This window comes from Cavia porcellus, unplaced genomic scaffold (assembly GCF_034190915.1).
Source record: "Cavia porcellus strain 051 isolate PalLab524CR breed Dunkin Hartley unplaced genomic scaffold, mCavPor4.1 scaffold_7, whole genome shotgun sequence".
NCBI lineage: Eukaryota > Metazoa > Chordata > Mammalia > Rodentia > Caviidae > Cavia > Cavia porcellus.
In genome coordinates, this window is record NW_026947490.1 from 75633583 (window position 1) to 75661348 (window position 27766).

Sequence of the window (27766 nt, forward strand, 5' to 3'; positions counted from 1 at the left end):
GACATGGGAAAAATGAACTATATTTTTATAAATCTCAATTTATAATATATATATTCTCAATTTATAGATATTTTTATAGATCTCATTTTTTTCTTATAGATTGTATAGTGAAATACTTCTGACATTGGATTAAATATATCAATAAAATTAGTTGTTCCATTGTTTAATGTGGCTACTGTGAATTACACAGGACAGCATGGCTGTATGCTCGCTAACTACCTTAAAGCATACAAAATCCTCAAACATTAGCTGGGGATTTAGCTCAGCAGCATAAATGCCTGCCTGGCAAACGCAAGGTTGTGAATTCAATCCCTGGTACCACACACACACACACACACACACACACACAGACAAACATACAAACTTCCCAAATATCCAAACATTAAATGTGTTACTGTCACAGTGTTGGACCATGGCTGTGTAGAGTATGAAAAATTACTTGGAGATAAGATTTAGTTCAAGCACCAAGAACTCAGAGGGGCTGCCTCTTGGGCATAGGACAGCCTCAGGGAAACAGCCTCCAGGGTTATTTATTTGTGACCCAATTGCAGAAGAAGAACAATGTAGAAAAAGCATTTTACAACATGCTGTATGGGAGCTTTTGTTGGGACAGGGATGGAATAGGAGATTTGTTACGTAATACATGTCAGCCTGCTTTAGGCAGTCCTACCAAGGCAGAGGGAATAGGACATCCATAGTGGCCAGGTATGGTGGTGCACTTCTGTAAACCCAGCACCTGGGAGTCTGAGGCTGGATTGCTACATGTTTGAGCTCAGCCAGGGTTACACAGCGAACTCAAGGCTAGCCTGAGCTACACAGCAAGACCCTGTCTTAAAAAAAAAAAAAAAATGCTGGCCGAAGCAAACATCTTTGACAGTAACTTGCTCCTAACTGTTGACTTCTGCAGACTCTGCTCTACACTAACCATGCGTTCCAGGAATTGTTCTAGCTCCCTTCCTTATTCCAAGTTCAGTTACTCGTTTGGCCAGCATCTCCCCCTCATGTCACTGCTTTCTCCCTGTGGTATTTTCTTTTTTGACTCTTAAGGGTTCCTACTTAAAATTCAAGCTGGGGGAAGTGTAGCTAAGAGCCAGTAGGTAAGAAGAGGGTAAACCTGAGGACCTAAGATACTCTAAGTGGTATCCACAGTGTGCTGTGCTACACACAATTCTTCTAGATATGTTTCAAGAAATGTTTCAGTATTGCATGAAGAAGATTAGGTGCTAAGTACGTGAGGCAAGAGCAGGGTGCTTGTGGTTAATGCATATTCACCTCGATTTTGCCATTTTATTTTTTCAAGATTGTTTTCCCAGGAAAGTATGTTTACTGTGTAGCTATTTGTATTTGGATCTTTGCTAAATTATAAGTTGTATCAGAAAAAAATTCTGTTTTTTTTTTTTGCCCTTTCTCTTTTATTCTTTTACACAGTAGGTGTTGAGTTGGAGTCTGATTCTGACAGTAGCCATGTTCCAGTGTTGATCTAATATTGCTGAAATGAATTTGTTAATCCATCATAAGCCAAGATTTTGAGGTCAGACAAACTTGGTTTGAAATCTGTGTACTCTTTTCCTCACTGTTTAAGCAGCAGACAGGTCTGTTTAAAATTAGCTATTAAAAGTGCTTTTGCTATTTTTTAAAGGTGTTTTCTAAGATATTTACTGTATTAAAGGTGTTAAACACTTCAGTTCCAGCAGTACTCTTTCCCTGCACACACATTGTGCAGGAATTCCTAGAATCTTTAGAAATAGCTGTAACATAACACAGGTATTACTATCTTCCAATGTTTTTATATCTTTCTTTCTTTTTTTTTTTTTTTGTCTCTTTCCTTTTTATCAATACCGGGGATCGAACTCACGACTGCCTGCTTGCAAGGCAGGTACTAATGCCGCTGAGCTAAATCCCCAGCCCCCTTTTATATCTTTCTTAGTCCAGTTCAACTCTTCTTCCACAAAATTTTAACTTTTTGCTTAATTTTACATGTATGTTGTTTCTGAACTGTACAGAGTTGCATAATAGAAATTGCCACTGATTTTATACAACGTGCAAAATAGTCCACTTAGTGTAGGTAATAAAAATAAAAATTGTAAAACTGCACTAGTTGGCTTTTATTACATGGTGATGTACTTTACAGATACATCATCTTTATGATAGTCCCATAAGCTGTGATTTATTACATTCATTTTATAATAAAGTCATGGCTCCAAGAAGTAAAATATGATCCAGATCAACTAGCTGGTAAGTTAGCATCACAGATGTGAAGCTAGTCCTGGAGAATTCCAAAGTGTGTGTGTTTAACCAGCCTACAGTGGTGTATGTCCTTAAGGTTGGGACCTTTAAGATTGGGGAAATTGAGATTGTGTGTGTGTGTGTGTGTGTGTGTGAAGTATTGTAGGGACCCATTAGAAGTAAACATTTCTCTGAGAAAATTTCAGTTTTGCCTTAGTGATCAACTAATACAGTGCAGATTGAGTTTAATAACAGCACCACATTTATGTGGGAAAGCCACACTGGAGCACTTTCAGTGGATATATATAATCACTGTAAATATTTTCTTTAGACCAGCTTTAAATTTTAACATCAAGGCACACAAACTAAAATCTCACTTTCTTTAGAAAAGCTTAAACTTTAAGATCAAGGCATTTATTACTTATTTAGATTCAGGGTCTCGCTGCGTAGTTCAGACTGGCCTTGAGGTCAGAGATCCTCCTGTCTCAGGCTCCTGAGTACTGGGATTATAGGTACAGGCTGCCATAGCAGGCCAGATTACCATGTTACAGATCACTTCCTTACTCTACTGGCCAGGAATGGGAATGTCGTATCTCAGTATTTAAAAACAGACCATGATGTGTTCAACATTTTAGTTGCTATAGTGCTTTTGGTTATTATAGTGAGTGGGGAGAAGTTTACTAAAGGCATTAGGGGTGTTCCAAATCAGAATAGTTCCCTATACAAAATAAGGGTTTGAAATCCTAGTCCAGCCTGGGCAACTTAGTGAGACCGTATCTCAGCATGAAAAATAAAGGGCAAGAGATGCAGCAGACTGAAAGCTGATACTGAAGAAAAAAAATATAATGCTAATCATAAAAACTATTATTTAGATACGAATTATTATTTACACTTTGAACCTGGCATTATTTGACACACGAGAGCACAAAAATTTACACAGTTATAATACGTTCTACCTTTTAAAGGTAATTTCTTATTTCATCTACTCTAATAAAATATGTTATGGCTTAGCATTATGAAAATAATTGTCAATTAAAAAGACAGACTTTAAATAATTTTATCATATTTCACTCATGAGTATATCTAAAAACTAATTGATGAATAAATAAAATTTTATTAATCCAGTCTTTGATTTAGAATAATAAAGTTAATTTTTTAAGTAAAATTTTTTGGTGTTTATGTTTGCTCAAACAGTAGTGTCCTCTGCATGTTGAATGACTGGTGAAAACATTTCTTAACAGAATCATCTGACGCTTACAAAAGTACATAGCCAGCCAGGTGTGATGCATACCTGTTACCACAGCCCTCTAAAGCAGGCAGACTGAAGGTTGGAGTCTAGCATGGGAAACTTGGTGATTTAGCAAGATAGTGTATCAAAAGATGAAAAAGTCTAGGGATACAGTGCAATGCCAAGGCCCAGGATTCAATTACCAGTACCAGAAAATAAAATGAAACAACAAAAATGCACACATGAGATATTTTTCCTAAGGCTCTAATATTCTGCAAGTTTTGATGTTCTGCTGAAAACAGGACTAATTTTTTTTCTTCAAATGTCTTTCAGAGATTTTGAAGGTTAAAATATCAAGAGATTACACTGATTCAATCATGCCAGTGAGACTAACCAGGCTTGTACACGCTTAGATAACAAGTCTGCCATGACTGTTCTGCTAATTGCAGTTGTAAGATACCTTTGAGTGTATGTGAGACAGTCACTTCTGAGGTGCTAAAGTGTAAATAAAAAGCTTGTCTTAGGACTGAGGAGAAAGCGCCTCCAGAAATGTAATTTTATCCTTTTCTTCCAAAACTTGGTCATGAAGCTGCTACTTTAGACTCTATCACTACCCAAACCACGGCTGCTTACGCCTTTAGCATGATACACGTGTGTTGGGCTGCATCGGTAACTTCATACAACAGTTACTGCATAGATACAACTACTTCGTGTTACAGAGTCTGTACATACAGGCCAGTGCATTTAATATGGAGATCATGTTTTAAAATTTACTCCCCTTTTATTTCTCCTATAAATTACAACTGAGACCTTTATTGGTTTTTAAAAAATATGATATATGGTGGTGTACATTTGGAATTTCAAGAAGATGGGAGTTATGTTTGTTATATGTTAAGTTTGATGCATTGGAAACTAATGAGGCATTGAAACAGAGTCATAAATTATTTCTTCCTTATTAGTAGTCTGAATACTTTTCAAACAGTGGGACTAATTTGGGCCTGGGGAAGGGCAGAGATTAGAGACCCTATCTGTTCAGCTCAGGATGTGTGGAAACAGTCTCCACAGGTAGGTGCTTGGAGGTGGGGCCTCTGCGAGGCAGCTAGTGCCCTGTAAATCAGGCCCCACATTAGGACCTGAGGGCAGCTGGGGCCTCAGAGAGTTCCCTCACCCCTTCCTATGGAATCAGGAAGGAGGCCTTGACAGGATCCTCAGTCGGCTGGTGTTTTGGACTTTGAACTGTGAAACAAATGTCTATTGTTTCCAGTCTATGATGTTTTGCTAGAACAGCCTGAACAAACCCTAGATTGGCCATATTTTGTTATTTTGTTTTTATCTTTTTCTCTTTTTCTTGCTATGTAGTGCAAGTTGGCCCTTATTTGATTGAGATCATAATCTGGGGTGCTCATAGTGGACTTTCTGTTGCGAACAGGAATAATTTGTTTTAATAGGAATTTATGATGTTGAACATAAACATGTAAGTTTCACTTCGCTCTTGCTTTTCTCTTAAGGATGAACACCAGTATTCCCATACTTCCAAAAAAGTAAACATAGCATTGTCTGGTCATATGAATTCTCTGAGCTGGCTTGAATAGACAGTTAACCTTTCTTACTTCTTCAGTAATACTGTAAAAAGGCAGTAGGGTAGATGCCTACAACTAGCTGCAAATTGAGGAGCGGGACCAGAAGTGGGCGAGTGTTTGCTGGCTTCCATGGCTACAAGCATTGTGAAACAGAAACTACTGTTTTCAGGAAGAAAAATAAAATAAACATCATTTTGGAAATTAAATCCTCTGAGATTATATTTCTTCTAGAAATGCCTAAAGAACAATTTTATGCATGCGTTGTGTGTCCTCACTTCTAAGTAAGGAAAAACCTTTTGTTATTCATATTAAAAGTGAAGAGGAAATAGCACCCACTTGATTCACAAACGTTGGCTAAAGTCGGAAAACTTTAGAATTTGTTGGGAAGTTGAAAAATTACATAGTTGTTATTTCTTCATAGGATGTGGAGTTTGTCTCTCATGTGCTTCTATTTTTAAAAATCATGACACTGTATCAACACTTCTTTTTAACAATCAAGTTCTGTTTCTCTCCATTCTTGTAAGAGCCATGAATTTGTATCTTAAGGAAGGACTGAGCTGTGAGGCCACTTTTCTACTCATGAGAAGCCCAATGGTCTGACTTGAATACAGCGTCAAACCTTTTTAAGTAAGTATTTTAGGAGAGAATAGCTCAGGTACTGCAGAATTTCAAAAGCCTAGCGAACCACATCAACACAGCTTTTATATGCTTGAGTCTGGTTTACATCCATTCATAAAACTCAAAAACAATTCCCTCCATTGAGAATTGTAATGATGTATTTTGTTGTGAGGACCCAGGGAAACACTTGATTGGCTAGCATAATCACCCGGGCAGCGAATTCTCGCGAGACTTTCCTCTGCCATCCCGGGTTGCCATGGTAGCGCCGGCCTTGACAGAGAAGGGGCGGGGTTGGGGGCTGAAGGCGCGCGCAGCGGCGTCTGCAGGGAGCGGTGCTCCTTGTCCTGCGGGGCTGCCAGCAAAATGAGCGGCCAGGACGGGTGCAGCGAACTTCCTCTCTCCGCGGCCTTGGCTCCCGAGCACGCCCCCGAAGATCTGGCTGTGCACCGGCGCCGGGGGCTCGGCGAGGAGGCGGAGGCCGCGCCGGAGGCCGCAGGTGAGGGCTGTGCGCAGGCCGCCGCGCAGGGAGGCGCGCCCCCGGAGGCGGCGGGCCGGACTGGGGCTGAGGATGCTCTGCGTCCTGCTGAGGGACCGGAGCAGAGCGGGGCCTCTGTGGCGCAGGACGACGGCCGGAAAAATGGCTGTCCGCTCGGAGAGCCGCGCAGTCCCGCAGGAGCGACAGCGCCGGAAGCCGGTGGCGCGGGGACTGCAGGGTCGCCGGCGATGCCAGGGGCGAAGGCCAAGGAAATGACCACTGGGAAGTGCGCCACCTCAGCGTCTGTGGAGGAGGGAAAAGCAGAGCAGGTGGCAGAGGAAAGGAAGGTCATCCAGAAGGAGAAAAGGATGCTTGGAGGAGGAAAAGAGGAGGCCAGGCCCAAGACCCCGAAGATCAGTGCCTGCATGGACTCACTGGAGGCCATCGATCAGGAGCTGTCGAACGTAAATGCCCAGGCTGACAGGGCCTTTCTCCAGCTTGAGCGCAAATTTGGCCGAATGCGGAGGCTCCACATGCAGCGCAGGAGCTTCATTATCCAGAATATCCCGGGTTTCTGGGTGACAGCCTTTCGGAACCACCCCCAGCTGTCTCCCATGATCAGTGGCCAAGACGAAGATATGATGAGGTACATGATCAATTTGGAGGTGGAGGAGCTGAAGCATCCTAGAGCAGGCTGCAAATTCAAGTTCATCTTTCAGGGCAACCCGTACTTCCGAAATGAAGGGCTGGTCAAGGAGTATGAGCGCAGATCCTCCGGTCGCGTGATGTCTCTCTCGACGCCAATCCGCTGGCACCGGGGCCAAGATCCCCAGGCCCATATCCACCGGAACCGGGCAGGGAACACAATCCCCAGTTTCTTCACCTGGTTCTCAGACCACTGCCTCTTAGAATTCGACAGGATTGCTGAGATTATCAAAGGGGAGCTGTGGTCCAATCCCCTGCAATACTACCTGACGGGTGAAGGCCCCCGCAGAGGATTTCGAGGGGCACCAAGGCAGCCTTCGGAGAGCCCAAGGTCCTTCAGATTCCAGTCCGGCTGACTGCTGCCCTATGAGAAGCTCCTGACAGATTTTCTTACCAACCTCCATGCTTGGCCAGCAGCATGCAGTCTTGTCTGTTTGTCCTGGATAATTTTGATCTTCGGTTCTTCTAAATCTTCAACAGTGGCGGTGTGCCTTACCTGCCTCTGGACTTTCCCACTGTTCTGCATTGCAGTAACATTTTTCAGGTGCATGCCCTGCGACAGTTTCTGTGCCAAGCTCAGGAGACTGACTGCCTTCCTTTGTGGGGCTTGGGTCCTGTGTGTGACCAGGGTCTTCTCTGGCTGAAGTGGTTCTCTACCACAAGAAAGTTCAATACATCTTTGCAAATAACTAGGCGGGCTTCCTGTTATAGGCCAGCTGTGCTCCTGATAATCATCTACTGTTAGTTTCAAGATGAAACTGGTATCCCAACCCAGCTGTCATCAACCCAAACTGAACATTCCAGCTACCACTCTCTGAAGCCCAGCTGCCCGCCTAGGCCTTTGCTGTCCACCCTACTGGTTATCTGGTAGAACAAACAGGTAGCTGGTGGCTTCTAGGCATGGGTGATGTAATAGATGAAGTGCGTTTTATGCTATTACTTGGTTGTCTTTCCCTTAGATTACTATACATCATGATCAGCTTTGGTGGTATAAAGGTCTGTGCTCTAACACACACCTAGTTCTCTCCTGATTGAACTTTGCACAGGTTACCATTGTCTGCCTTCTCAGGAAACTGCCTCTACTTCACGATTACCCATCAACCCAAGTGGCAGGGAAGGGCTCCTTCCAGCAGTTCGCCTTTTTGAGCTCTGGCCCACAAACTACCCTTAATACAGGCAACCTTTTCCTCTTCCATATCCATGCTGCGTGGGGCAGCTGTCAGAGTGGGGCTGCTGACTTTGCATAGATCATGGCCAAAGCTTGTTATACCTCTTTTCTCCCATTCCCCATCCCCTGCCTTTCTCTGTGTGGGAGTTACAATTTAGAGACCACAAACAAGGCTGATAGGGTTTTCCTTCACTTGCTCTTGGATATATCTAGAGAAAGCTACTATAAAACAGACTGTGAATCTCTGAGTGCCCTCACTTCCTGTGCTCCATTTTTTTTTTTTTAAAACAAGGTCTGCAAGTTTCAAAGGGAGCTCTGTAGGTTAACTGCTTAACACTTAAAAGTGCTCTTTTAGGATAACCCCACCCTTTTCTTTTTTCTTCCCACCTAGTGCTATTTCTTTTTAGTTTGAAAAGTCAGAAGGAGGCAGAGAAGCGCTTCAGTGATGGGTTCAAGACAGACCCTGAGCAGTTAAGTTGAAGCAATAAAAACTTCACTTTTCTAACAGGACTTTGGACTCTAGAAATAACCAACAGCAATTTTCAGGTCACCCCATTGTAATTACTGCCCTATCCCAAAAGGCCCTTTCCTACTGTCTGGTCTTCCTGGCCTTCATTTCTCTCCTGAATTTCCCTCTGCTTCTGTCCTAACAGGTGCGGGACCAGGCTTCAGTCAGTGTGGGAGATCCCAAGCTTTCTTGGGGGATGAGGGGATGTGAAGTCTGATTGGATTTCCAGGAGTTCCATTAGGTGAACAGCAGTGCTCTCAGGGCTGCCTCAGTTGTGCGGATGATCATGGTGGTAACTGTGAGCTGCTTGTGGTTTCCCCTTCTTTGAAGGTGCTGCTCTGTGCTCCCTAAAGGCTTAAGGTCTGGACACAACCAGTGTAGGGCACTCTAGTAAACTAGGCCCAGAGGTGGAGTATGGTGTGGATCCGACTTTGCAAGGCTCCCATTAAACCTGAGACCCTACAGGATCAGGGATGGGAGGAGACCCAAGGTGCTTTCCAGGCACAGGCAGGCTAGGGACCTCAAGAGCTGAGGTTTAATAAATAGACTGCCTGGAGGATTTGCTTCCCGATTTTCCTAATTCCTTGAATTCACCAATAGATTTTTGTAAACAAATGAGCAAACCTAGATATTTTCTCCTAGAATCACCTTTATATATGTGGAAGATTAATGGTGTATCATCTTTTATTTCCCTCTTAAGAGTCAAATCCTATTCATTCCTCCATTACAGTCTACTGGCAAAACTGATGTTCACAGGGCTGCTTTTTGCTTATCATGGAGAACATGTGCAAAAATAACAAATCTGTGTCCTGTGCAGTAAGATGACTTGTGTGAATATTCATGAATAGAATGGTTTGTTCTGGTCTCATCATATCTAGCTTTATTCTTAGGAGTACAGTTTGAATGTTATCTTCAAAGAGCGAAGATTTTGCCAATTGTTTGTTATGTCTTGTGAAAGTAACCTCAAAAACTATTGCCTATCTTGATATCCCTTGCCTCAGTAATAATGTACTTGACATTTTTGTTGTTAACCAGCATACGTACTAGTAGAATTGCTGTCAAACTAAGAGAGAATTGTTAGAACTTCATCTTCTCTTATGTGCTGGGAGGAAAAGTAAAATGTCACTGCTGTGTTTGTTTTCACCCAAAAAGAAAACTACATAAAAAGTTCTGTGTTATCCGGATTAATAAAAGATTGGAAAATCAGTAAATTATCAAATGGTCACAGGGAAATTAAGAAGTTTGTCACTATTTCTTGCAGGGCTTTATGGACCAAGATGGGAATACTTACGACAGAATCTAACTGGTCTGGAGGGAAAGCCAGGCATTTCGAGCAGGTGTGCAGGACTTCTGCATGGACTGAATGGTTGGTACGTGAGACAGTCTTAACAGCCCGAGTTAATGACTAGTTGGTAGATTACCTTCCCTCCACACCTTTATAAAGTAGAGGCTGAGTACAGCAAAATTATCATTAGTAGTAACTGAAGTTGTGGTGTTTGTTACCTTGTTTTTTCTAGATATATTTCATTCTTAATATTTTGGGTAATTCTTTTTAAAGCACCTTAGTACTTCAGGAAAGTTTTTTTTTTTTGTCTTTTTCCTTTTTATCGGTACCAGGGATCGAACTCACGACTGCCTGCTTGCAAAGCAGGCGCTTATGCTGCTGAGCTAAGTCTCCAGCCCCAAGGAAAGTATTTTAACTAGCACTTTCAGAATCTAGTGATTAATTCTTCCAAAAGTCTTATTTTAGGCTCCTTTAGAGAACTAGATCAAGAGCAGCTTAGTTAACATAAATGTAGTAAACAAAGATGGCGTTTAGTGAATTTAGAGAATACTTTTCCTTGAAACACTATTTTAAGTGATAAAAATACAGGTGTTTCCCTCATTGCCAAAACTGCGTTGGTTGTGTTGGGAAATTAACTACATACAACTATTAAAGAATAAGTTGCTTTTCTTTTTTAATATTCTAATTTTTCTGGTGCCACTTTATAAATTTGTAAACAATGAGATAAACACTTCACAGTCGATTTAACAAAAGAAATTCATGTGAGAGCAGTGACATGCTAGAAAGGTAGAAGGAACCAAACCCTACCCTCTTTTTACAAAACGGAAAAAGCTGATGTCAAACTAGGTGGTGCCGTTCAGGCTTTTTAGGTAGGACAGGTACAAGCAGGATTAGAACTCCGGGCATGACAGAATTTTTTGGCTTCTCTGGCCAAACATACAATGTTTTCTTTTGGGGCTGTCATTCTGCTTCCTAACAGCAGTTTAAAACAAGGGTTTCTGTTTTTGCCATTTATAGAATGAACATGAATAAGGAAAAATAACTTTTATTTTTTAAAGAAATCAAATTTCTTTTTATACATGAGATCTTACACTGAGCACTAAACTACTATATGCTGACCTTAATATTCCAGTGACATTTCAGATGCCAGTTTCAAATGCAGTTATTGGTAGATTTCAGACAAAGCTACTGACTTTGAGGGGAAAAAAAAGCAATAACCTAGTATTTACCCTGAGATAACTGATATCTGAAGTATATGTAGGATATATGGGAATATTTACAAATCATAACAAAATAGTTACTTTTCATTGTGCGTTTCATCTGCTCAATTCTCTGCTACAGTCCAAGTAAAGTAATGTTAAGCAGTGTTTTTTCTGTCCATTATGGATAGTGAAGTTACAGTATCCCTGCGTTATCTGGCTCCAAACATCTTTTCACAAGTGGCTACTACTGAGGAAACTAAAGACAGAACACAGAACACTCCAGCCTTGGATGCAGCAGACCTGAAAAGAGCAGTCTTCCTCAAAAAAAAAAAAAAAAAAAAAAAAAAAAAAAAAAAATCTCATCATCTTCTTACCCAAAGACAAAAATCAAATTTAACTCAATTTAATTAACTATAAATTTCTCTTTAATGAGCAAAAGCCTAAGTCCCTTTTTTGTTAGGGCTAACCACTGGAAGGCTACCATCCTTTTTTTGAAAATGCATGCTTTAAAGTTACTGAAAATAAATAAGCAGTTACTTATAAAATAAAATTAACATTATTAGGGGAAGAAAAACCTAGTGGGGAACAGCAGAGACTGAGAGAGTTTCAGTACTGTCCCATGTCTGTTGATCTCACTTTAGAAAAGAGAGGAACAGCATGAAATAGCTTCAAAAAAATCATATAAGCCCCAGACTGTTGGGATGCCTCCCAGGGTTTCTGATCCAGGAGGTGTTTGGAAGGCCTTCAAATCTGCATAATCAGGCTCCAGGTGATGCTGAGCTGCTGGTCTAGTGTACCACTTTGAGAACCACTGGGCTAAGCACGTGTGCGTGTGTGGGCTGGGAGCCACCTGTGAGACCTCCTGTGCCACCACCTCCTCAGGGATAGTCTGATCTCAAAACTGTTGGTATGGAAAATATCAATGTTCCTTGTACTTCTATGATACTTAGATTTTAACATAGTAAGAGTTGTTAAGCATCAAATAGTTTATATAAAATAGACTTATGCACAAATATCAATTACTTGGTCGTTTTCACAAAAACTTGTTCCTACAAAGCATTTTACAATATTTTTGAAAATTAACATCTGTAATAGTACATTTGGTACATATATGGTTTTTCACTCTGATTCCTTTTATTGTCGGTGTCTCGTCATTTGATAAGACCATTGGTGTAATGGACTAATGGGTAGTAGCCAGCTGTTTTTGAACTGTTTGAAGAGAATCTTGTAAACTTGTAGTCCAGGGGTAATTCTGGGGAGAGAAAAAAACGTCCACAATATGATTATTCTGAAGGTTCCCAAACACATTTCATATCAAAGGTGAAGCTCACATACTTTAGAATTTCTGAGTTTAACATATCTCTTGCCTTCCCCTCTAGGTGGGGCCTAGCATGAAGAGTCTAGACGCCCCTCCCTAGAAAGTTTACAATAATATTTAAATCAAATCACAGAGCTGAGTGATTGAGTGAGTGAGCTTAGTACTCTACACAAATCAACACCTAAAGTAGGAATGTTCATCTGAAGTAGAAACTTAAAAAATCTCTTAGTTCCTACTCGGGCTCAAGTAACTACTGAATCCAAGTGCGTACTCTTCATAGCTTTAAGCACAGCCCAGGGTTACTAATGACCTTTGAATAGTTAGCAAAATAACATGCATGAAACAGTGCTTCTATAAAATAAGCATCACACACAGGCACCCAGGCAGAAGTAGGGCCAGGAGGGGACTCGGAAGAAAGACGTACACTGTATGGTTCACTGATGGTGGGACACTATGATACCCACATAACGGGCTTCAAGATCTTCGCCTTACCTGAATTTCTCCAGGGAAACATAACTGTAAGTATTCTATGTGGAGCCTAATGATTTATGCCATGTTGTTCATTTCACATGCAGGTAATAAGGCAATAATCTTTATGTCACCAATTTTCCAAGTAAAATATCACTTACTAGTAGTGGACATTTTGAAAATGATACTGGCATAAACTGTACTTGATAACAGATGCCACTGAGAATCATCAAGACTTAAGCACTAATCTTAATGCCAGAGAAAGCTGGGATTACTGTGACTGCGGAGGCCAGGACTTGCGCAAGGCCATGGGCCTCACTTTCCTACTGACCGGAGTACATTTGGAGCCCCACACTGAAAAAGGAATTGGGAAGTAAACTGGTAACAGTAGTTTCTAGAGAACACGTATCTGAGGTCTTGGATTTGATAAACCATCAAAATGCCTAAGAACACCTGGAGCCAATCACTCTCCACCCCATTCTTTTAATGTCCTAAAGGAAATGCTCACACCTATGTTAAAAAGATGACCTTATGAGAATGTTTAAGACCAAACACCATTGTTATATAGATATGGTTAAACACAGCTTTTATGGCAGCTCCTTACCCCACAGTGTCAAGCAGTCAGAGAGGTGACTGGATCACACTCCCAAGTGAATCAACCCATCTAGGAGTTCACTGTTGAAAGTGCATTAGAGGTGGGCCGGGCCAGAACGGTGGGTGCCTGGGGGCATGGGTATTCCCACTGCTCCTCCCTCACCCCTGGCTTCTGGCTGCCATGGGCAGGGCCGACTTCCTCCACCATGCTTCCTGCTTTGGACACTTTCCTGGACTAAACCTACTGAATGGCCATGAAACAAGGAAAGCTCTTAAATTGTGCATGTGGGGTACTGCCCCAGCGACTGGAAAGTGATTAATAAAAGCTGTAAAAGTGGTTTCTGGGTATGTGATTGTCAATGAGATGCCCACGTTCCATAAGAGGCAAAAGGGAGCATACAGCTTTTTCAGTCTTGTTTCATGCGAAACAAATAACTTCATTCTGTCACAGGTTTAAAAGACAATGAAAAGGCCCAGTGTAAAATAGTCCCAGAGTATGGAATAATCAAACGGAGTAAAGTAACTGCTGTTACAACAGATCCCCTGGCTAAGGAGTCATCAGAGTTAAGCAGGAAGAAAGTATTCACATTTTGGCTACAGACACTGCTGTTTGGAAGCAAAGAGAAAGGGAGAAAAGAACCCAACTCCTGCTTACCACAACATTCCTCTGTGAGATGCTGTGTACACTGTGCTATCCACATGTGGTTAACAGTTAAATAAAACAATAAATATTCTTATGTATTAAATTCTCATAAAGTAATACAGAAATTAACAACTTTTGGGAATTACAACAAAAAGAGCCTAGCAGGATGACACACAAAGAGCCACATCCAAAGCCACGACCATCACAATGCTTCTTCTCGAGGTAAACTAACAGTAGTGTCCCCCTGTACTGAATGCTACAGATGTGATACTGAAGTTCTGTGTGCGAGACAGCTTCTGACAGCGGAGTGCTTATACCAGTACTTTGCTTTTGGAGGAAGTATCTTGAACATGAAAATAAACCTTATGACATAACTCTCATTCTTTCCCCACAAAGAATGAACATTTGTTTAGTTTGCCTGCTGGCAAATCTTAATACAGTGGGACCTTGGCTCATGAACTTTATTCTAATATTCTGGAAATGACAGTTATGTTTGCGTTTGTGCAGGAAAGATGGTTGTGGTTGTGTTCATTGCCCGATGCAGTTTGCAAACAAAAGCATTTGTGAACTGAAGTAGCACTGTGTTTTCTCCTGTATGCTGCCATAGAGAAAGCTTTTGCTGCTTATAAGCTCCAAAGGGCCTGCCTCTTTGCCTTTGTAACAGTAACAATACTAGGGCCCATTTCTTGAGAACCTGTTTGCTGGCTAACTACACTGTATCATCTCCCACAACAACCAAGGTGGTGGAACCAAGGTGGTGGAATCTTGGAGCTGTGTCAAAAGCTGCAGTTATCAAGCATGCCCAGAGTGCATCCCTGAAAAGCAACTAAAGTGATCTCTGGACTAGCAACAAAGCATTCACAGACAGCACAAAACAAACAATACAGACATGGCAAGGCAACAAAACCCAATTCCCCAGAAGCCAATCCAGGGGGTGTCAAGGGGCAGAACAGATAGGAGAAGGCTAGAGAACAGCTCAAGGAGATTCTTAGTAGGATTAAAGAAGATACAACAACAGATAATGCAAGTAATAACCAAAAAGATGCAGGAGCTCTTGGAAGAAACTGATAGCTAGATGAGCTAAACAAATGATACAAAACATGAATGATCAGTTTACCAAAAAAAAATTAGAGTACATGAAAAGGTTCTGTTCAGAAATCCAGGGAAAGCATGGGCAGCAAGATGAATTAATATGAGGACAGAATTTAAGAATTAGAAGACAATGATGTCTTCAGAGATACCTTGAAAACAAGAGAAAGTGAAAACTGGGCCAACAACTGCTAGATAATGCAAAGACTAATCTAAGAATAACTGGAATAAGTACCGGAGACAACACAAACAGCATAAATAACCTGCTAACAGAAATAATGGCAGAAAACTTCCCAAACATAGGGAAAGAAAGAAACATGTAGGTAAGTGAGACATATAAAACACCACAGCCACGACCAAAAGAGAATCTTTCCATGGCACATTATACTCAGAATTCTAGAAATCTGTCACCGGGACAAAAACCTTAAAAGCTGCTATAAAAAGGCAACAAATCACACACAAAGGCAAACTCATCAGATTATCAGCAGACTTCTCTACACAAACCTTAAAGGCTAGGACAATTTGCAGTGAAGTGTTCCATCCCTAAAAATAACAACCTGAGATACTGAATTATGCATCCCGTAAAACTGCTTTAAAATGATGGAGAACTAACGTATTTCCATGACAAGATGTACCTCAAGAAATTCAAGACCATCCAACCAGCATTTCAAAAATTCTCAAGAAAACATCCTCGAAAGAGAATGAAACCCACAGTGCCTGTAAGTCAGAAGAATGACTACACCTGTAGGAGGAGCAGGTAATCCAACAATGTATGGTATAAAAGAAGCACATTTAATTCAAAAACATTCACAGATTAAAAATATCAAAACATACAGAACAGTACTCCAAGAACCAGGAAACCATATAAAAACAAGAATTGCCATCCTAATTTCAGAAAAAGTAGATTTTAAGCCAAAACTGATCAAAAGAGACAAAGGTCATTACATACTAGTTAAAAGAACAGTTCAACAGAAGAGTTAACAATTATATACATACCACATACTGGCACACACTTAATAAAAAAGCACTACTGGCCATGGAAAATCAGATAAATACCAATACAAGAGTAATGGGAGACTTAATTTCCCATTGTCACAAACAGATCAACTAGACAAAAAAAATCAACAAAGAAACATCAGAGTTGAACCAAACCTTCGAATAAATGGACTTAATATCTATATAGTATTCCGTCCAACAACAAATACACATTCTTTTCAGCAGCACATGGGATTTTCTCCAAAACATACCCTACATCAGCCAATAAACTATGCTTAAATAAATCCAAAAGAATCAAAATTATCCCTTGTGTATTATGAGACCGTAGTGCACTGCAACTAGAAATTAACAGCAAACAAAACCCCAGGAACTGCAAACAGGAGGAAATTAAGTAATAACCTCTTGAATAATTAATGGGTCATGGTGAAATTAAAGAAATCAGACAATTTCTACAATCAAACAATAATGCCAGTAACAATGTATCAGAACATGTGGGACACAATGGAAGTAGTCCTAACAGGAAGTTCATAGTGAAATCCCACATTAGAAAAAAACAATGAACTCAAGTAAGCTAACGATGCGCTTCAAAGTCCTAAACAAATAGGAAAAATTCAAAGCTAATATAATAAAGGAAATTATAAAGATCAGGGCAGAAAATAATGAAGTTGAGACAAAAAAACCATAGATATATAAAGAATGAATCAGAGTTGGTTCTTTGAAAGATTAAACATATACATAAACTTTTAGCCAATCTTACCAAAATAAGAAAAGACTTAAATACAATCAGAAATAAGAAAGATGTTTAGTTTGGTAATTTCATGAGGTCTTATAAACATGTGAATCTGAGCAGGAAAAATTAAAAGGGGTAAAACCGAAATAAGCTGTGTGGGTGCAGCAGCTCCCTACACTGAGTGTAAGCATTCTGTGTGGTAAACATGTACATTATAATAAGAGGAAAGAAACATCCAACTTTCGGCGCAGCGTCAGAAATAAGGGCTGATCTGAGCCACCCAGGCTGCCACATTCAAATATCTAGGAGAGGTTTCCCAAGAAAAAGAACTCGGTGTCATCCGCAGAATGTCTCTCAAGGTCACAGACTCTAGCAGGAAAGGCTACATTGTCTGTCCAGCAGCCGGCAGGGCTGTGCGGGGATCTCCCTGCTTACCTGCAATGGCTTCGATGCTTGGAATTGCAATGGTGCTGTAGGTGCTGATTTTGTTAGAAGACCACGTATAAACCAAGGAGTCCTCTGTGCTTTCCCGTTCCGCAATCGAATCAATGAAAAAAGAGCCCCACTTTTTAGATAAGGTATTTAGAGGCTTTGCCTTTAGTCCCTAAAATAAGAGAACAAAGTAACTGATTAATACTGGAAACTGATAAACCTAGTGTTTTTACCCCCTACTTTGTAAATAACAATTATTTCCTACTATAGATGTACTGCCAATCAATTGATATAAGGTTTCAAATTACTAGTGTTTTTTAAGTATCTTATTTTTCTAGCTGTTCACTGGGAATACTGAGGTAAGTATGTCCACTTCTTGTGGGGCTGAACACAGTCCTTGTCACACCTTTGCTCTTCACCTACGAATCCCCCCAAGAGGTGGTCACACCCTAGACACGGAACCCTAAATAAAACAGTATTGATTCCTGAGTGAAATGCCACATTGATGTTCACAAATAAAGAAGAAAGATTATCTGCACTGCACATGGAGCTGTCAGATGCAGCAGGCTGAAACGCGAGTGAACAACACTGGCCTCGCTTTATGTTTCCTGAATTAGCTAGCGGCAATGTATGCTGTACTATAGTTCAAGTTAACATTAGCCATCTTGACTCAGTTTACCCAGTCTGGTTGCTGTAAGGCGACATCTTAACCTGCAGGTATCACCGGTGAATCCGGCCTCCCTCATAGGTAACTTTCCCTCGGTAACTGTCCTGGTACCTCTTTCTTAAGTTCTGACCGAATATCTGATTTCTTACATGCTGGGATATCAACCCATTTTATTAGGCTGGACCATATTGGGGTGCAGGTATTCACCTGTTTTTGACAAATAAAAACATTAATTTTATAAGTTTGGTCTACACAGATGCTGTAAAACTCCTTTCCCATGGGACGGTAGCATCATAGGTATCATGAACAAAATACCTAACACTGATGCAGCTGAGGACATCAGCTTTTCTTACCGTCTTCTGGGATTAACTCAGGAAGTTACTGGCCACCCTGCGGTCAGAACAGTACTTTCAGAATTCAAATCCAGTGGCACACGTGTCCACACCAGAGTGCAGTGCCTAGAAATGTTGTGGCTCACAGCATCATCTTGAAATAATCTGGCCAATTTCAGTTTTAATTACATTTCGGAAAGTTTACATAGGCTCAGTGACGTAATTAGAGTTACGTTCTTTTGCATTCAGACTGTAAACTGGCCAAAAGATGGCACCTTTTGTATACTGTGCTCTTGGTCTTTTTCTCACCAGTCACAAGCTGCAGGCTCATGCAGTGCCCTCTGTGTGGATGGTTGCTCTCAGAATGCAGCAGTGGAAGGCGTCTGAGTCCTGCCTTCTCTGCAGGGCAGCAGAGTCGCTGCTATCATGAGGAGCAGAGCTGACTGCCCGTGTGCTGTGCTATTCCCACCTGCGTGCAAGGGTGCTGTGCTGAGGGCGGACCTCACTTATACACTGATGCAGTCTGCTCACTGGTTCTAAGTTCATGTCAAATGGTGTTTGTAGAGGAAAAAAACCGTTTCTCATTTGCCTTCACATATAGGCACAGATGCATGATGGATTTTGTACAAAGTGGATAATACCACCAAACTGGCCTGACAGCTCTGCTAGGGATCACCCCATCAATACAAATACAGCTTTAACAATGAACTACTGAAACATAAGGGCATTCATGTGGGCCAGGAGAACAAGGGCCACTTCAGCTTTTGCACAGAAGTTCTTCTGTCAAGGAAAGAGTGGACAGGCCCCTCACCTCGTATTTCCCCCTCTTCTCCAGAGGCTCCAGCTGCTCAGGCTTCTCACCCTCCTCGCCCCTGAGTTCTTCCAGGATGAGCACAGTCTCCCAATTACTGTAGTGACTTGCTGGGAAAATGTCGGAGTGCATGCTGTCGCCAAAGTAAACGACCTGAAAGTTGGGCAGCACATTCTGTCTCAGAGGTGGGCATTTTATGGAAGGCAGAAGAAAATTCCTCAAGATGCATCAAAGTATGACCACAAAATACGGCCTAAGTTTACACATCTTAAACTTCCCTGGGTAACTTCAGAGGTGACCACTGAACTGACCCTATTGTTCGCGTGCCACACGGGCTGTTTCTATTCCTGGAGGCTCCAAAAGGTTCCCCATGGGGTGAAGGGATAGGAGGCAGAACCTTCAGACCGAGCCCTCTGTGCCCTGAACCCTCCTGCGCCCTTGGAGGGCTGTGGTGAGGGGAGCTGCAAGAGCAGGACCCTCACTTGGTGGTCTGTCCCGTGCCTGCGGCACCAGTAAGTATTTTTTAGAAGCGAAAATTCTGCTGTAAACCTGTATGCTATGTACAACACCGACGTGGCCAAGATGTCAAAGGAAAATGTGCCTCTAGTCTGTGGCACAGTTTCCTTTACTGCTTATTTACATGTGGACATTCTTCTTTTTTGAGGAATTGAGGGGTTACCATTCCCAAGGCACCCCAAACACAGATCCCTCTCACTCTGGACCATGCCCCTCTGCTTGGAATCCTTGCTACTCAAGGCATTGATAGAGCCCAAGCCTACGTCAGCAAAAGGACGACTTATTTCATGAGAAGAGGTAAAAGGAGAGAGGTGGTGGGCGGGCAGAGGCAGGCGATCCCACCACAGGTGACTAAATTGAACCCACGGACAGCCAGGGTTTTAGTTTCCAATGTTCTTATGAGCAAGCAGACATAAAGGACTCTGTCTCCACCCAGAAGTACCTTTGGCTGAGGTTTCCCGGTCATTTTCTTCAGCAGCTGGTAAAGGTGAGCAGCGTTTCCCTGGGAGTACCAGCCAGGTTTCTCCAGAGATGGCAGCGCCTCCTGCTCCTCATCGTCCTCTGCAAACACAGTGTGACAGTCACCCGCTCTGATCTGGTGGGGGAGTGCTCCTCAGGGAGCCAGTGCTCAGGGAGAGACTGCTGACTGCAGGCCTAATGGGGGAGGGGCTCGCACTCCTGAGCTCCACCAGCACCTCGTGGGTGGGCGTGGGGCGTCCTACCCAAGATCTGAAAGCTGGCACGTGACTTACTCAGGGATCAGATGTACGCCTGTTTCTGCAAAATGGCTCACTAAGGAAACAACCCTGAGCAATGAAAAACACTGAGCAATGATCTTTTTGGAATCGGGGGTGAGAAAGCTTTCATAAGTGGTCTTTTAAATTCAGGTTTAGTAGATTAAGTTTAGTAGCTCAGGGCCTCAATCGCTTTGCTCTAGTTTGGATGGAAGAGAATAGTAAAGGGACTATCTGATCTCAGAGTACATTTGTGGGCTTTCCAAGCTGTTTGCTCTCATCTCTATGTTTATAAATTCAAGTAGTTATATACTACTGAGACGGGGTCACATTTCATGGTGGATAAGAAGCACATAAATTTGTTTTCATAAATGTTAGATAATACAATAGAAAAATAAAAGTGGACATGGAGGGTGACTGATTTCTTAGTTTTAAACTGGGATAGTTACAATGCTTACCTGACACAGTGTGTATGTAAATTAATATAGAGGAAGCCCATGTGTCTATGTGTTTACCAAGCCTCCGCTGCTCTCCTTTCAGGGTAACGGTAAAGAAACTCATGTGTGGACAAATGAAGGAGTCAGGAGAAAGTGTGTCTTTAGGCTAGTCTGCAGTATAATTTCAGATAGCGCTCGTTTACATATGAGGGTGCTTCTTTTTGGATGACTTAGTAGATTACCACTTCTCAGACACCCCAAGCATGAATCTCCTGCATTTTCTGGATTGTGGCCCTCTGACCAGTACCTGACTGCTGTGGCCAGGGCCAGGCCAAACCCTCAGAGCACTTCCAGCTGGGGTTAGCGCATAACAGAGACCAAGTCTGACTGTGGATTCCGGACCAGAATGTAGCATAGGTGTCACTGGACACAGGGACAGTTTGCACCTGGCATCCCTGAGGGCACCATAAGCTGACAGGGGAGCCCCAGCCCACTCCCGTGATGTCTTTATAGCCAAAGCTCAGTGCGGATTGTAGCACCTATTTATGTCAAAAGAAGTCAGCAACAGGAAAGAAGGGCTTCAGAATGCAGAACAGGGGAGTTCTGGAAAATGTTCTGGCAACTTAACAGAGTTCAAAATTGAAACTTAAAAAAATGTGAATGTGTTACTCAAAAACCACAATAATTCATACTTTAAAAACACCAGTTGTTGCACTCACTATTCTACAACAGTCACCCATTCTTTCATGCACATAAAAGCAATGTGAACACCGATTCTTTTCTTTTGCTTTAAAGGCTCCATTTGCTGAGGCATCACTGACGCACCTTTGCAGCATATGGTCAGGTGAGTTCGGGCACGTACATGCACCCTGTATTGGCTGAGCCACTGTATGTCCCCCAAATTCTGGGCCCCAGGATCTCAGAATGTAAATATACTTGGATGCAGGGCCTTTACGAAGGTTACTAGGTTAAAATGACACTGTTAGTGTGGGCCCTAATACAGCATGGAAACCTCACAGAAAGAAGGAACTGGGTCCACACAGCAAGGCCGTGGGAGACACGGCCAGCTGCGAGCTGCAGAGGCCTCGGCCGAAACCAGTGCTGCCAGCTGGCACCCCGGTCTCAGACTCTGTGCCTCCAAACTGTGGGGAAACCAACTGCTTTCCAGTCAGGCAGTCTGCAGTATCTTGCAATGTTTTCTCAGCAGACTAATGGAATACACAGGACTTCCAGCCTGAGTGTAAACAATAGCATCCTCACACCAACGTCTGTAACCTACAATTTTAAAAGTAATTTTATATGCAGTACACTGTGATCTGCCTCTTTTTAATAAATGCATTCTAATATATGCAAGTTCCATGATTTACTAACTAGTCCTCTGCTGACAGACATGGAGACTGTCACCGACCTCCCATTCTTAGACTGAAAACAGGAACAGAGCAGGCTCCACACAGCCTGGTGGGAGAAGACGGACGTGCAGGTGGAAATGCAAGGCATTTACTTTCATATCTTAGCCTCCTCTCTGCTTTATCTCATCAACTGTCTCTGGTACTGGGATACAGCACCGAACAAGATGCTCTTGAGATGCTTATTCTCTGGTGATGATCTCTCCCTTGTTAGAGAATACTCACCAGTGAAGTATGATGAAAAACATAGACATTATTTTTGTTCCCAGGATTCCTTTTTATATATACTTGGACTGACTGAATAGTTCCTCTTCACTTTTATACAACGTCCCCAATTCCAAACTAGAATTTCTTGCCCCAACTGTACATTTTCAGGCATATTTTTTTTTGCATAATTTTTAAGTAAAATATCCACTAAAATGTTTTTGTTGTTGCTGTTGTGTTGGGGGCTATCAAAGGAAAATTAGGAAAATAGCCTAGCAGTGAGGTGGGTAAACTGAATAGACTAGAAAATGAGATTCTTATTGTGTAACAGTTTGGTTTGGTGGCTTTCTGATGCATTTAATTGCTTTTTAAGGCTTTCAGTCTTTTGCTTTGGTTTCAATATACTTACTTACCTAAGTCGATTCTATACCCATTACATTTGGAAGTTTATTTTTTTCCAAAATGACAATCTTCACTTAAATGTACGCACTAAGACATAACTTGATTACTGGGGATGCAGACTGGCTGTAGCAAATGTTAACATAGTAAAGCAAATCAATAAGCAGGCACAGACAAAAACATTTACATTAATGAATGAGTGTTTAATTCTACACTAACATATTTTGCTGCTTTCATTCAGCAAGTTTCTAATGTTTCTGGCATTGTTTGCTAGGCCTAGCAAGTGACTCAGCAATTCAAAAGATAGGAAATCAGTATACTGAAGACACACCTGCACTTCAATGAGCGTTACAGCATTACCTGCAACAGCCAAGATATGCAAGCCAATTCAGTGTCTCTCGATAGATTAAAGAGTAAGGAAGATGTATCCCTGTGTGTATTGGTGTGCACTTGGGGATACAGGAGGGCGTAAAAGGTATAACATCTGCATATGGTCTATGAACAGTCTCCCATATATTCTGAACCATCTTGAGCTTTTTTATGATAGCTATTAAAGTCAAGATGCTATGTAAACAGCTGTAAAACTCTGGTTCAGGAGTGACAACAGAAGGTCTGTATGTGTGCAATCTGCACGCAGTTCTATTTCAGGTATTTTTCCTGTGGGTAGCTAAAGCTGCAGATGCAGCGGGCTGACTACTCACACATCGAAGCACTACTCAGCCTTAAGGAAGCAATCTTCCTATCTGAAACAACATGGATGCACCTGGAGCATAAAAAGCTAAGTGAAATAGGAAAGAAAGAAAGAAAAACAAAACACGGTTTCATCTGTATGCGGAACATGAAAAGCTGAACTCACAGATGCAGCAAAATGGTTGCCAGTGGCTAGAGAGATGGACAGACCAGAAATATTGGACAATCCCCACCCCCCAATTTCAGCTAGATAAAAGGAATAATTTCAAAAGATCTGCTGTATATCACAGTGATTCCAGTTAATAAAATTGTATTATATTTGAAAGTGGTTAAAGGAGAAATTCCAAGTTTTTTCTTCACAAAGAAATAGAATATGAGGCAATACATATAACTTAGCTATTCCAAGTATACCGTCCACTGGAACACCCTATTGAACACCAAAAGTATGTATAATTTTTACTTGTCAATGAATAAATAAAAATTATAGTTAGAAAAAAAAATTAAAAAAGTAAATAAAGCAAGTTGTTCTAGAACCCAAAGTGTAAAACAATTTTTAAAATGGAATTTTAGTAACAGTATTGGTATATATTTTAAAACAAACTTTATAACATTTTCAAACTACAAGTCCAATAAAAGACAAATTTTTTGGTTAAATAATTGAAAATGTAACTTGTGGGATCGTTATTATTATTACGCCTCGCAATGTGGTACAGTCAAAGGAGAGGGAAGCGTAAGGGGCACTTCGTAAGTCCTGCTGTTTAAGCAGTTTATCGTTAATCTCATGCAGCTTTAATTAAACAGAAACACCACCTCAATTGCAGTAACTTGTCAGCATCAGTTAATGATCTCCAATGTTAAAAATCTGGTCTATTTTTTACATGCACTGTTGTTCATTACTAGTGTGTTTATGTGAGATTTTAATCAAAGCTCTATGAAATGCCATAAATACAAACACAGATTTCTGGGGGGATGAAAACACTGCAAAAAATAAAATTCTCATTTACTGAGTACTTATACATTTATGTATAAGTTTGTAAAAAGGGATTTAGCTTAAATTTTTTCTGGTTTAATTAAAAGAATACTGTCCCGAGGTAACAAATTATTTCTTAACATGAAGGATTTTCAGTATAACATTTAAACATATATGTTTACATGTACACACAAATATAAACTTTTATATACCTATGCTTTTATATATACATAAAACCATATATACAAGCATTATAAACTTGTAAACTTATATAAATACACATATATAAACACACATGTGTATATATACATATGTGTGTGTATATGTATATATATATAAATAAAATTAATGCTTTGCTTTCCTCTGGAGTAGGCATTTTAGCAGTCACTACTGAGGTCTGGGGCCAGACAATTCACTGTCTCTGTGGGGCGTTCTCCTGGGTGACAGGATAGCTGGCAGCATACCTGGCCTCTGCTTCCCCATGCCAGCAGTGCCCTGCTTCTGAGCTAGCAACCAAAAATTTCTCCAAAGTCCAATTTGTACTGAGGGGCTAAACTGCCATCGCTGAAAATCCAGTGACTTGGGTCATCTCATCAGCAGAAAGGTACGTTCCAGGACCTTCATCTTACTAACTGTGCCCTGGTCCTACACTGCCTTCCAGCTAAAACCTCCACTCTGCTTTCACAGCTAAGCGTCTAGACAGTCGTCCACCTTCACAGGTTGCACCACCTCCCACAAAGTCTCCAGACCCCGCCCGCAGAGGGGTTTTTTGCTCATGGGAGGCCTGGGCCACTTCTGTTTGTCTGACCATTCTCTCTTCCCTGTGCAGCCTCTGAACTTCCAGCTTCCCTGACCATAACCCCGGCTACTGCACCACATTCTGCCTTCTCTGTGATGAACACCAGCCTGTAGGCGTGGGCCACGACTTGGGCTGAGACTTCTACTCCCGAAACCTCTATTTCATCTCAAGCCCGTAACTTTAAATACTCATCTGTGAGCTCATCAGCTCTAAAATTCATCTACTGACCCCACACCTCTGCTCTTGGACCCAGGTCTGTCTATAGAGTCTTCTAGTTGATAGCACCAGTTACATAATCCACAGGAACCTCAAACTTACACTGAAAAGTTATCACCCCGTGCCATCCAGCCTTGCCCCTTTATTCTTCCTCATGACTATGAATGGACTTCTCACTCATTTCAGAAAAAGGAAGAATTAGCCGCTGGCAGGCACTGCGGTTTCTTCTGTTTTTATCTGACTAAAGCACCACCTGCCCAGGGTGCTTACCCTCATGGCACCTGCTTTTCTCAGCTCCAGTCCTGCAGACCCAGGTAGGACCAGCACAGCCTCTCTGCAGGATACTGCAATGACTGGGGCTTGTTTCTCTTCAGCTTTTTCTGGGCTCAACTAATTCCACAGCCAGCAGTCAAAGCAGTCTCTTCCCTTCTGTCTTAAACAACTGAATAGCTACAAAAACCCTTACAGCATGATATCCACAGCCTGTGAGGCTGTCTGCTGCTCACCCTCACCATATGCTCCTCAGACTCCTGTGCCAGAATGGCTGCCTCCTCTCTCTCACCGAACACCACAACACACCCCTCCTGTCCCTTAAGTGGACACTTCTCCACTCTCACTAGCTGCCCCTCGGCACCCACCTCACAGCTCACCTCTGTTGACATGTGCAGAAAGGCCTCTGCTCCCTCACACCTCTTACACATGGAGCAGTCTGAGCCAGCCCTCAGGGTTGCCGGCAGCCTACGTGTGGCTGCACCATCTGTTTCCCAGAGACCTCTCAGTGCCTGACACTGTCACCTCGAATCTACCGCAGATTTCACTGCTCTGAGCCCGAGTCTGAGCTGGGTACAGACAGCCAGCGGCCTAGCCCTGAATCAGACTTTTGCACAGCAGAGAATCTGAAAGCAAATTCTACTGCATTGTCCTGTTAAACAAAAGCACTAAATGTGCATGACTGACATGAACACTTCTTTGAAGAATTTAAACTTTTAGTCCACCACAGCGTAGCATGTGACCACAGCAAAGCAAGGAGAAGCGTGCACAGTCTATGATTCTGCCCAGTGGGGGTGGCTGCTACAGCGCTAGGTGTCTGAGTCACAGGTAAGAGAAATTATAAAACATTTACTCCAGTGAGTGCTCACAAGTACAGTGCATATTTTGTACATATTCTTAATTATTATCGTATTATTATATTTCAAACAAAGCTAAATGTCTACATAGGTCTACAGATTTTGTTAATAATCTTAAATAGGGCCAGGGATTTTAGCTCAGGGGCATAAACACCTGCCTGGCAAGCACACAGTTGTGAGTTCATCCCTGGTACAAAAAAAAAAAAAAAAAAAAAAAATCAAAAACAAAAAGCCACTTAAATATATGTATTTATGACCATTAAATGTGTTTCAACTTCTAGTAATTTCTAAGCTTATTTCATTTCAGATATTCATCTAACAAAACTTCTGAATAACCCTCAAATGTTAATTTGCCCCTGCGCATATCTGACATTAACCTAAAGGACAGGAAAAACTAACTGTGCTGCCTTTCACTCTCTAGCTCTGTAACTGCTCTCCTCCCGACAGAGGTCCATTTTTTCATATTTATTCAGGAGGCTTCCAGGGCACACCTAACATGTGCACTTCACTCTGCTTTATTAGTCTTTTTCATCTGGAAAATATGTTTGGTCTTTTTACATCATCTCTTTCTCCGTCAGCCTCTCTACCCCCGTGAGAACTCTAACCATTCTTCCTGGAGGGTCTCGCCTGGTTCCCAAGGAAAAACCTTTTTTTTAACTGTTGTTATTATTTGGTTATGATCTAAATGGATTCTGGAGACATTTTTGTTCTAAAAAGTAACCCAATCTGACTTACTACAATAATTCATTCCCTCAAGTATCTATGGAGGCATTGATTTAGGTTTTAAAAATTCAGGTAAAGTCCCTTTCTTTCAGTTCTTAAAATGAGGGACAGACTGCAATGTACATAAATGATAAAGTCTAGTACAAGCAGGCGTGTTATCGTGTTTCTCTCCCATGGTGCTGTGGGTAACACAGGTGTCACATACAGCTGTTGGCCAGAAATAAATGTCACTTACTGAGCGTGTGGAAAGGTCTCTGCCTTGGGGAGTGGGAGAAGAAGCCAGGCTTCAGTGCATTCGTAATCACGATATCAAAAAGGTCTGCGAAGTCCTTCCTAAGAAGCAACAACATTTTTCACACATTTACTCTCAGGAACTGAGATGGTTCCCAGAGAAAGCGACTATGCCTGCGCCTATGACACACAGCATCACCACCCATCTCCTGGCCACTTGTGAGGCGCTGCACACTTTC

The 27766-nt window shown here is 41.7% G+C and overlaps 2 protein-coding genes across 2 annotated transcripts in view; one reads left to right on the forward strand and one right to left on the reverse strand.

The window, feature by feature from the left end:
• Positions 1-5912: 5912 nt before the first annotated feature.
• Tspyl4 (TSPY like 4) lies at positions 5913-13712 on the forward strand. Its single transcript, XM_063253873.1, has 2 exons — positions 5913-7712; positions 9770-13712. Exon 1 carries the CDS (start codon positions 6016-6018, stop codon positions 7186-7188), a length of 1173 nt encoding a protein of 390 aa, XP_063109943.1. The 5' UTR covers positions 5913-6015; the 3' UTR covers positions 7189-7712; positions 9770-13712.
• Positions 10823-27766, reverse strand: part of Nt5dc1 (5'-nucleotidase domain containing 1) — a 112686-nt gene continuing 95742 nt past the window's right edge. Inside the window, exons 8-12 of the mRNA XM_023563646.2 lie at positions 27532-27629; positions 20034-20152; positions 19076-19228; positions 17269-17437; positions 10823-12247 (exon numbers count right to left, since the gene is read on the reverse strand). Of these exons, the coding sequence (XP_023419414.2) occupies positions 12147-12247; positions 17269-17437; positions 19076-19228; positions 20034-20152; positions 27532-27629 (640 nt within the window). The 3' untranslated portion in view covers positions 10823-12146. The remainder of the gene's footprint in view (positions 12248-17268; positions 17438-19075; positions 19229-20033; positions 20153-27531; positions 27630-27766) is intronic.

What these genes read in the sequence shown, in the direction of transcription:
- Tspyl4 (XM_063253873.1), top strand. Translation starts at nt 6,016, where the DNA reads ATGAGCGGCCAGGACGGGTGCAGCGAACTTCCTCTCTCCGCGGCCTTG.